This window comes from Ischnura elegans, chromosome 12 (assembly GCF_921293095.1).
Source record: "Ischnura elegans chromosome 12, ioIscEleg1.1, whole genome shotgun sequence".
Lineage (NCBI taxonomy): Eukaryota > Metazoa > Arthropoda > Insecta > Odonata > Coenagrionidae > Ischnura > Ischnura elegans.
The window spans coordinates 48172397-48184296 of record NC_060257.1 but is presented as its reverse complement, the minus strand read 5'-3'; the positions used below and the strand labels follow the sequence as shown (position 1 = coordinate 48184296).

Below are 11900 nucleotides of genomic sequence, written 5' to 3'. Positions count from 1 at the left end.
AAATAAAAAAAAATAGATAGCGATAGAAATCATCCTATTTAACCCTCCGCTACTCGCGTGGCGTCTGCTGGACGCCAACCAATATGTTTTTGTTTTTCTTCGGCCAAAGTGTGCGTATAATAGTTTCTCCTTCTAGGTACCTTACTCTTTTCGAATTGTCTGCCATTCAGTTAAATCATATCAGATAAATTTATAGCAGGGTGCCAGGCAAGGGTTTTTGAAATGTATTTGAGTCTGTCAGACGCCACGCGACTAGATTCGTTACAATTTAATAAATATTTTATTTTCAATCAATGCTCATTTCTTATATTTTATAATTGTTATTTAATGCTATTATTAATTATGATTATCTTTAATTTGTTGTAAATAAAAATGCAATTTTTTTCTCTTATTTATTTATGTGGTTTAAGCTCGCGTTTTTGTTTACTGCGGGAATATATCAAGGAATTACTGCTCTCGATTTCACCGGAGACAATCATTCGAAGGTCGTATTTCAGCCACCCATCCATTGTGGGTTTTTTGTGTGCAACTTAATTGCACAGCAATTGATTGCAATCTGGGGAGCGGCACGCCACGGCCTGCTGTTTCGGCATATGCCCAGCTGCTTTTTTTTCTATCCGCGTAGGTCCAACGCTTGTCTTTTCGTCGAGTCTCAATTATAACGTATCTTACCCTAGTCTATTCAGCACTGTGGATAGGCGCCGCGTCGCGAAACCATATCGGTGACGACTTTGCTTTCTTTTGAATTCGGCATATGCCCTGCTAATTTGTTTTCTATCTGCGTAGGTCCAACGCTTGCCTTTTCGTCGAGTCTCAATTTTAACGTATCTTATCAATGTCTATTCAGCACAGTGTGATAGACGCCGCCTCTAAAACCATTTCGGTGACGACTTTGTTTTCTTTTCAATCTGCAACCTTAGAGAAACTCTCCAACATATCTATGACAAGTTATCTTTTTCTTATCTATTTCTCGCAGCCGCAGAGATGCCACGTCGGGTCCCCACATATTGCGCTAATTTACTAACTTGTTTTCTTTTGGATATACAAATGTGCAACTCTTGTAGTTCCTCCGTATAAATACCCAAGTATCCCGCTATCGACCACTCATTCTTTGTCCGTTGGTGTATTGGTGCGTCAGAAAGGAACTTGTGACTGCAAGGAGCCCCTGAATTTTATCAGTAAAACGTGCGAGTAATTCCAGAGTGGTGCAGTGGAACAAGCTACACTTCATAGTGTTTCATTGTTCGAAAGTGTAAGTTTTATATTCCTTTATATTTATGCATATACATTTATGAAATTAATCACGCTGTAGATGGTTGTTCCCTATTATGATGTATCTCTTCTGGATTTACTTACGTCCCTTAGATGGAGAGAAAAAAACAGCTAAACCTAATGCGTGAGGAAGATCGTAGCTATCTGCAGCGTCTTCTGATGGAATCATCAGATTCAGAATTGTCTGCAGTAGATGATGAGAGCGAAGGTGAAGAAGATTCCTTAGTGGAACAATTGCAAAACACGGATACGGAGCAAGAAATTACTAGTGAGGAAGAAAGTGACCGAGAGGATGAAGAATCAGGTAAAGAATTTGTTTTTGGGAAAGACAAAACTACGAAGTGGGCTTTGCAAATACCAGTGGTGACTGTAAGGACTCGTCGTCATAATATTGTAAACCTGAATTCACGTGTGAAAGAAAGTGCTACAACCGCTAAGACTGTACTCGAGTGTTGGAGATGTTTTTTTACCGACAGTCTGCTTGCTATTATTTTGGAAAACACTAATAAATTCATTGAATCCCAAAAAGATCGTTACGATAGGGAAAGAGATTGTAAATTTACCGATTTGAGTGAACTGAAAGCTTTCTTTGGATTACTGTATATGGCAGGTTTCCTTAGAAATAGTAAGCTAAATACAAGTGATTTGTGGTCTACAGATGGAACTGGTGTTGAATTTTTTCGATTGGTGATGTCTCGTAAGCGCTTCCACTTTATTTTACAAAGCCTTCGGTTTGATGACAAAGCAACTAGAAGCGATAGGAAGCTATTAGATAAGCTTGCACCTGTTAGAGAGGTTTTTGATATATTTGTTCAAAATTGCCGTGAAAGTTATTCTTTGGGAGAATACGTAACTATTGATGAAATGCTATCAAAATTCAGAGGAAGATGTGCATTTAGGCAATACATCCCGAGTAAACCAGGAAAATATGGAATTAAGATATTTTCTCTAGCAGATTCTAAAACATTTTACACAGGGAACTTAGAAGTATACGTTGGGAAGCAGCCGGAAGGCCCATTTTACGTTAGTAACAGTGCCAATGATGTTGTAAAAAGGTTGGTTAGACCGATTGCTCACAGTGGTCGCAATATAACCGCCGATAATTGGTTTACCAGTTATGAGCTAGTTTTAGACCTACTCAAAGCTAACCTTACGTATGTAGGAACAGTAAGGAAGAATAAACGGCAGCTTCCACCCAGTTTTACATCCCCTGTCGGTCGAGAACCATTTACAACTCGTTTTGGATTTGATAGGCATTGCACATTGGTATCATACATACCAAAGCCACGAAAAAATGTAATTTTAATATCTTCAATGCATCATGATTCCACAATCGATGAAACAACAGGGAATTCGAATAAGCCAGAGATCGTGACATTTTACAATGCAACTAAATCTGGCGTTGATGTAGTTGATAAATTATGCGCGACTTACTCAGTAGCAAGAAACACCAAAAGGTGGCCGATGACTATATTTTATACCATGCTCAATGTGGCAGCAATAAATGCTCAGGTTATTTACCTTGTAAACAACAAAGAGAGTTCTCATGCAATTTTGAAAAGAAGGCATTTTATCAAAGTCCTTGCGCAAGAACTAACTAAAGAGCACCTGCAAAAACGTAGTCACGTGGTAAATTTACCGAGGGAATTGAGAAAAAGAACTTTAGCCATTAGTGAGAAAGACAAAGAAACTGAACATAATGAGTCAAGTACTTGCAGTTCCAAAAGTATTCGTAGGAAATCGGAGGAAAAAACGAAGGAGAAAAAAGAGAATTCTAGAAAGAGATGTTACATTTGCGACAGAAAAAAAAATCGAATGACAAAATATAGGTGCATTTCCTGTGATCATTATATATGTTTAGAGCATTCTGAATACGTTTGTATTGTTTGCAAGGATAAAAATATGTAATTGTTGCTGTGATGTGGTTTAATTGAGAGCAATGTATCAAAAATGTGCTTAGTTACTAAAAGATGGTTAAAATGTCTTAAATAAGTTAAAAACTATTGTATTTACAATGTTATAACTTGTAAAGGAGCAAATAAATAACATAAAAGTAGTGTGTTGCATTTAATTTTAATATTAACTATTATATTATAATGTACACTATTGGCGTCTAGCAGACGCCACGCGAGCATATTTGTCCCAAAATTTGACGCGAGTGCGGAAGGGTTAAAGACATTCCCATGATCTTTCTGGCCGATCATGAGTAACCTTATTATTTTGACTTTTTATGGTTCAATGGTTTTAATTAGCTCAAACTAACTCACTCACCGTAATGACGGTGCACATGTCGTCTAATGATGGTAAAAACGATTTCGATTGAAATGGAACATCACATTTTTATAGTGAAAGATCGAGGTAATCCGAAAGGTTCTATGTGGTGATTTCAAAACATTAATGAGCGTGCATTTGTAAATATTTCCTAATAATAATTAAAGCATGTATTTTAAGTAGTTTTTTTACTGTTCAAATGAGCATTTTGAGTGTTTTAGAATGAGTAGTAAGCATATTTTGTACAAACGCGTTTTTTTTTTTTAGAATCGTCGATTTTTTCGATTAATCGATCTTTTAGTTCAAATTTCGATTATTGTTGAAATTTTGGGCTTTTCATTTCGATTAAAGTCGATTTCTCGAAAAATCGTTTTCGCCCGACATATTTCCATCACTATAGACACGAATATTACAAAAGAGGATCTTTAACTCGGTCTTTAAATATGTTGTCATCATACACCGCGCACTTAAATGGGATTACAAAAGTTGCCAGTCGCATCGCTGAAAGACAAATTGATCCGAGTTTTTTCGGGGAAATAAGGTATAATTAGCGGTTTTAACTGAAAATTATACACATGATAATGTGATCTATCAAATTCGTAAAAGCTCAATGTTATTCTTCATAACTGCAAAAATAATAATTCAAAATATTGGAAAATAACGTGGATCGCACTGCACTCATCACCAATTTTTTTAAAACCAATTAAAATGCGACCGAAGTGGCAACAGAAATCACTCCTCTATGAGATGGAATTGGGCCTCCTCTATGCAGTCCCTTTGGTTGGTACCTACTGCCAGTCAATTTTAATCCAAATGTGGTCTCATCTAAAACTCTGCGTGGCGAAATGCAGATAGCAATTACCCGCCATCTGGGATTGCGTACAATTAGGTCGCCACCGTTGCATTCTACGCTTCCTTGATTTATCTCAATCAGAGATCATTGTTCCACTCGAAAACTTTGCACATCCCTTCCACGCGTTTTTTTCCGCCGAGAGAGAGGATAAATCCATCACAGGACTAAGACACACGATCACTTTTCACGTACAAGTTGAGGGACGGTTTCAAGACAGTATCACTCATTTTAATAGACCGCTTAATAAGGAAATTAACTCTATATTTAAATTGAGCGCATAATAAATAATTAGTTTCATAGCATAAAGGCATTCATAGAAATATATAACGCGTACTTGACGCCATTTATAATTCTTCTGCAGAAGTAAGAATAAAATACTGCGCTCACGGTACTTCTATATTAATCAAATTCATGACACTTCAATGCTGTTCCTTGCAAACGCTAAGACCATTTTGAGAAGAAAAAAAGTGTATCGCATTGCACTTATCACCGCGCCGCAAACATTTTTGAAAGCCTATGCGACCGAAGAAATACAAATTACCCTGCAAGCCACCTACGGAGGTGTTTGGCAGGGGGTGAACCGTCACCTACGTGCTACCATCACCAATATCTACCATGCAAAACTACATTCATGGCTGGGCCTGAATGGACGAAATTGGGTCTCCTCTATGCAGTCCCCTTGACTATAATCGCCCGTAGAAACGTTAGTGACGTGTAATGGTGAAATCCCGAGAAAACCACCAAAATTTACCAGGCGTGTTTTGCGATTTTTTTCCCCCTTCGATACACCGCATCCGAAAAGGATCTTCAACTTGACGACTTCCTCTCGCCAATTCATGCGTCAGGTGGCCGATGCGTCGGATTCGCCCACTCACTCCTTTTTTTATATGAAGTCGTCCTTCTTAATGGCGATAAAATTTACATCGTGCAGCACGTTTTTTTCTCGCGCCACCGGTGTAAGTGTATATGGCTTGATTTGGATGGATCTTCACGTGTCTCGTAAAAGTAAGAATATTCCGCCGTGGGCCAACGATAAAGCGAAGATTTTTACGCTCTCGCTCCGAAACCGGGAAGCTATCCAAAACGGGAGTGAAGGAGAGAAAGGAGTATTTTTACTGCCCTTATCGGGACGCAAATCCTTTCCTCAGCTTCTCAGAGCATGAGACACTTCTGGTTTGTTCCTTTCCCAGAGTGGGGATGTTTTTAAAATCTCCCCTGGCACTTCTCAGTTCCTCACCCATCCTTTCGCACTATTCACTTTTTTCTGGGTGTGGTTTGTTCTCAATGCAATGAATATTATCGCATTTTATTTTCATGTCTTTCCCTCCTGGGGATCAGGTGAATGCTGTACTCTGTACCATTCCAGGCACCTGTTTGGTCCACATCTAGATGAAAGTACATTGATACCTTGAGATAAGAGTTTAATTCTTTCCGTAACCTTGCTCGTATCTCAAAGCAATTTCCCACATTGAAATTAATTGAAATGCCATTATTCCGTTCCAGCCCCAAAAATGTACCCCAGAATGTTTTTGCTACCAGTTTTTGAATTAGAAAAATGTATTTATAAATGAAAATTATTGTATAAAAACACAATAAAAGAAAATTTTAAGCATAATATAACTGGTTTATAAAGTGTATTTGTATTTTGGCCACTTAAATGCAACTTATATTCAACTAAAATGCTACTGTGCGCTTAATTTTAATCACTGCTTTTCTCTTCACTAGTCTTTGCCTTTTTCGCCGTGTGCAGCGCCGCAGTCGGCCGTTCCTCGCATCTCAAATTTCGTTCGTATTTCATAACAAAATTTCGCTCGTATCTCAAATATCTCGTACGTTAGAGCACTTGTATCATGAAATACTACTATTTTGAATTAATAACGTGAAATCTTCCAATGAATAAAATTTCAATCAACTCGAGTTTCGATGTTGATTAATAATCGTGAGGACCAACGTTGAAATATCAAATGCTATTGTGAAAATTTTCACGTTATTTTTTCAGCGTGTCCACTACGATGTTGATTTTTTTTAATATTATGAAAAATATCGGTTTCCATGAAAAGGAACACAAGATGACTTTATAATTGCATGGTACAATTTGGGAAAGAAATCGGATCCCACAAACCATTAAAAATCATGGTAACGCTGTCGTAAAATCCGATATTTACAAATAGTAAGGCTTTTCTTTAGGCTTAAGCCCCACTAACAACACATCAACTTGGCGTTACCAGACCAATTAAATTAATTAATTAAATTGCATATTCCTGGAATCATAGCATAAAACGGATATCATTTGGGAAATCGATTTTACAGCACTATAGTGCTGGCTGTTATTATAATAACAGCCATGCTTTCTGAACTCATACCATGAAGAAGACTTTAATTATACTCGATATACAAAATTTTCTTCCTTCATAATGGTTTATTTCAAGAGATTTTTTAGCTTTTCTCTAATAGTGACTAGTATCTATTTCTCGGCGTATCGTGACGCCATATTGGGTTTCTGCGAACCAAGAGACGCTCATTTATAGTTTTCAATTCGATAATTATACCAAGTTAGTTCAATCAAAGTTGTTTTGAAGAAGGTTTTTTTCGGCTCAATCAACGCCTCAACCATCAAAATCCTTCTGAGGATAGTCGTTATTAATTTCAAGGAAAATGATCCCAGAAACATTTATTCATATATTTGAATATATTCATTCTCAAGTGTATCATACTTTTGGGATATTCGACTACATTTGACGCCTTTACGTTAGACACCCATAGTGAAGGCATGGAGGTCATTGGATACTCAGGCTTGAGACAGGTCGGATTTAGGAGGTCACAGGGGTCATGACCTCTCCAAAATTATGTCAAAAAATTTCAATTTTCATTAGTTTAATAGTTTTTGTATCCTTGTACAGGAATAAAGGGAGTGTATAAGCAAATACATGGCTATTTTCACATTTTCTGTTGTATGAAGTATAAATATTTTATAATTATTTTAAACTTCAAAATGGCTATTTATTTATTTCCATTTTTTAACTTTTTAAATGTCTAGAAATATTCAATTTCATCTGTTGTTAAGAATAAAAATAAAATTTTAGGATCTAAAATGCGTGAAAAAAATGGGCATTCTTGAAACTTTTACACGGGAGAACGCCCCTTTCTCCCGGAGTTTATTACATGCTCCCCAGACCCAGGATATGAACCCCCTCCATCTAAATTTGATGCTGAATCCGCCGCAGGCTTGAGAGTACTATAGAAAAACCAGGAGCGTCGACTGCAAACTAGTTGAGCGGCCGGGAACCAACAGCTACTTTTCAAAGTGCCTGAGAAGGAAGAGACTACGTGGGTCGGAGCATAAACGCTCACAGCACTCCAAGTAAGATAACGCTAGTAGCCACCGAACGTCATAAAAACCCTATTGTAACGTTATTTTATTGTCGATCGACTATACCGTTTCGATTCATAGCTGTTCGCAGGTGAATACTCGCTTGGCGTGCCAACAGTGGATAGATATTGTTTCATTCACGTTTGGTGCCAGTGTCCATTCTGGCATGTATTTTAAGTAGTGCCCTTTACGCGGTACGGTCCGATTTAATTTAAGTAAATCAACTGGCCAAACTTAACGCAGTTATTTCTTATGTTTCAATATCCCACAGAGCAATTAGGGAACTTGTTCAAATTAATGAGAACGTTTTGGCCTTTTTGTCACCCTTTACCCTTGATTATCTTGTTTTAGGCACTTTATTGTTTTCAGGCACTGCCCTGAAATGTTTTGTGAGATCTTGGAATGAGGGATTACGTTCGATACTTTCGATATCGATTGGATATCAAATTTATTGTGATGATTGAATGTGAAACGTCGGCGCGCCCATTCTTGTTATCAGTGCGTATGCTTTAATTTTTAGAGGCAGTTGTATAAGAAAATTGTTTTAAATAATAAAAAGATGTTGGAATGATGAAATTATATAATTAATTAATCGCATTCACATTTTCATTAGAGTTTTATAATAAGCTAGGGGGAACTTATTAGCCTGATGGTAGAGCGTGGGGCTTCCGATCGAATGGTCCGGGGTCCAGGTTTTCAATTAAAGCCTTCATTAAACATTCAAGAGACATAATCTACCGTCTATTCTCATGCACCATACACCCTCTTGCAAGACGATCACTTTGTTTTTTGAGCAATGGATTTAGTAAAATGATAATTTCGCAAAAATTTCCACACTATGACGAGTAATATTAACATCGCAGGTCCTACGGGGTGCCGCAACCGGCAAAGTAAACTAGCCGTCGTGTCTTGTCTGATCTCATGTTTTTGCATAGGATCTTAAGCGGTTCTCTCCGGACCAACGAAATTCTCCATCTTTTCCGTTTTCATGTTCCTCCTCGCCCCTTACGTAATAACTCTCTGCTTCGCATTCCGCGATTCCGTCTTTCCATCTCGCAACGCTCTCTGTTCTACCGAATACCGTCCTCATTTAACTCCATGGCTTCAAAAATCCCTTCCCTGGACCTCTTTTCCTCTGCCACTATTTAAAAATCCTCCTTAAAATACCATCTGAATAAGTCACCGCTGTCTAATCCATACTGCCCCTACTTATGTTCAAAAATTTTGTTTTCTATTACTTTTATAATTTATTGTGTTATTTTTCAGCTGATATTTATCTACGTAAACACCCTTTGTGCCGTTTTTAGTGGTTAAATAAATAATTATAAAAAATTAATAAAAATTACAATAGGAAAAACTGATAGAGGTGGATGAATTCTGTTATTTGGGAAGCAAGATAACTAGTGACGGGAGAAGCAAGAAAGAAATTATCAGCAGAATAGCCCAGGCGAAGAGAGCATTCCACCAAAAGAGAGACCTGCTTACAGCGGGAAACTTAAATATAGAAGTAAAGAAACAATTTATAAGAACCTACATCTGGAGTATGCTCCTATACGGAAGTGAGGCATGGACAATGACCGCAGCGGAGAAAGCAAGGATAGAGGCCTTGGAAATGTGGTGCTACAGAAGAATGATGAAAATCAAATGGATCGACCGAGTTAGTAACGAGGAAGTCCTAAGAAGGGTAGGAGAGAAGAGAAGCCTCATGAAAACCTCAATAAGAAGACGGAACAACCTTGTTGGCCACATCTTGAGACATGATGGCCTGATGAAGGCAATCGTCGAAGGACAAGTGGAAGGCAAGAATGGAAAAGGAAGACCTCGAACAAAATATATGGAACAAGTAAAGAGAGATGTGAAAGAGAAGAAATACGTAGGAGTGAAAAGATTAGCTGATAGGAGAACTGAGTGGAGAGCTGCGTCAAACCAATCCTAGGATTGTTGACCAGTGATGATGATGAAATAAATAATGCCTGAATCAAACGATCATTTTTTCCTTCCCTTTGGAGGGACGGCTCCAGCGATAGTGGAAAAAACGACCGTTTTCTTGATAATTTTCCGCAAATGCTCGAGGGATGGAAATCCCATCCCTTTTTCCATCACTCGGTACGTCACTTTTCCCCCCGATGCTTAGCATAGATTGCACCGTCCATGAGCCAATGAAAACGCACGGCCGCTAACAGCTGTTGTTACCCCACGCTTGTCTTTTAATCGAATGACCGTTTTTAAATGAACGGAATAAGTTTTGGAAAATGGGGCGGTGAGAATGAACGTGCGATTCAGAAGTTGATGGGTTGAGCGATCATTTCTATGGTCTCTGAAAAGCTATCGCGGAAACTATCTCTAAGAGGGACGGAAAAAATGATAATGTTATTCAGGCTTAAGAAACTGATGTAATAGTTCGGTCAGTGCTGTTTTTATTGCATTGCCTTTACGCCTATCAATTCCATTTCAAATGCAAATACTCAGGGGACCTGCTTATCCTCGGGTACGACACGCACCCTGTTTTTGACGTTTCTAAATGCGAAAATAGTTTCGGCGTGATTAATGAGCAAATACGGTATTATAACATGACTGATAAGCCCCGGATCCAAATACACCTATGCTATATTTAAACCGGATAGTTGTTTGCTACGAATAGGTTAAATGTCGATAACAGTTGGGAAAACAGCGATGAAATAATTTTAGAAAGTAGAGATAGACAGTAGGTATAACTAGGATATGCATTAGTATGTGTAACTGGCAGTATCATCACAGGATCTTCAACTGCTTGTTTTGCTGAGATAATAATTTCAAGGTGGCACCATGCAAGCAAAAGTAGCATTAAGCATAAGTTTTTTTCCTAACTTTATATTTGTTTGGAAAACCGAGAACCAACCCAGTGAGAAATGGGTGGTGGAATCCACGTGGAACCCACGTGGAGAATTAACGTGGATACCACGTGTTTTTGGTCGTGGAATCAACGTGGAACCCACATGGAAATTTGGTGGAAAAATTAAAACAGCAGTAGGTGCTGTCCTAAAACCATTAAAACCTCAACCACTCTATATCTAAACCTTCGATATATGTGTCTACGATTTTTCATGTGCTCTCATGGCTGCCTTTCCACGAATTATATAAAAATAGAATGTGCGATACATTGTCACATAACTAGCGTGGTTTCAGGATGATAAATGACGCAATGTCACCAGGGAGTTAAGTTCCACAAATTAGAAATTCTGTTTAACATTTTATGATAATCACCACAAATCCACTTGAAATCAACGTGGATTCCACGTGGGTCCAACCACTCAATATCCACCACCACCAAATATCCACCACTCAACGTGGATTCCACGTGGGTTCCACGTGGATTCCACCACCCATTTCTCACTGGGAAGGAAATTCGTAAGTATTTATTCACTTCAAGTGATAGCTATCGATAGCAGTCGAAGCGATACCCAGGTAGAATATGACTGAAAGGAAGTTCGTAGCTGATAGAGATGGGTTGCGTCTTCTACAGAGCAGGAGAAGAGGAGGAGTTAATTTTTAAAAATAGCAATTTCGTAAGAAACATTTTAAGAAAACAGAGACGTTCACAGCTCATAAAATTGCATTATAGTTCTGTTATCAATTTAGTGAATTTGCTAGATGAAACTGCATTTAAACCTCTAAAATAACCCTTTTGAATACCCCTTTCAAAAATATGTACCACCATAGAGTATACTTATAAGTACACGAAATCGCACCGCGGCAATGCACTCTACCGAAACGAAGATTTTCGTCTTTGTGGTTTCCCTGTAAACACAATGAGTTGCAGCAACGTTGCAGTCAGGTTGCACGAGGTTGCAGAGGTTGCAGGGCTGTTGAGGTCTCTTTGCAACGTCCTGGCAACGTTGCAGACAGGTTGCACGAGGTTGCAGAGCTACTTAGGTCTCTTGAAACGTTGCAGACAGGTTGCTTTGCAACGTCCTTACAACAATTTTCCCTCATTCATTAAAATATGAAAATATTGAGCTAAAAGAATAGGTACCCACACAGCAGAGGATATTCCTGGAATATCCTATTTTGATCCGTTATATTCCTATTTCGTCCCAGAGACATTGCGAACCATTGTGGGATATTCGCGGTATATATTTTGACAGTAGGCTTTTG

The 11900-nt window shown here is 38.3% G+C and overlaps 1 protein-coding gene across 1 annotated transcript; it reads left to right on the top strand.

The window, feature by feature from the left end:
- The first annotated feature begins 1895 nt into the window (after nt 1-1895).
- On the top strand, nt 1896-8172 carry LOC124168678 (piggyBac transposable element-derived protein 4-like). Its single transcript, XM_046546944.1, has 2 exons — nt 1896-2984; nt 8136-8172. The coding sequence occupies exons 1-2, from the start codon at nt 1963-1965 to the stop codon at nt 8170-8172; spliced, it is 1059 nt and encodes a 352-aa protein (XP_046402900.1). The 5' UTR covers nt 1896-1962.
- Nucleotides 8173-11900: the final 3728 nt, after the last annotated feature.

Coding starts and splice junctions, on each gene's coding strand:
- LOC124168678 (XM_046546944.1), top strand. CDS start 1,963: ATGTCTCGTAAGCGCTTCCACTTTATTTTACAAAGCCTTCGGTTTGAT. Junction 2,985..8,135: donor GAACATAATGAGTCAAGTAC/TTGCAGTTCCAA, acceptor TATTGTTTTCAG/GCACTGCCCTGAAATGTTTT.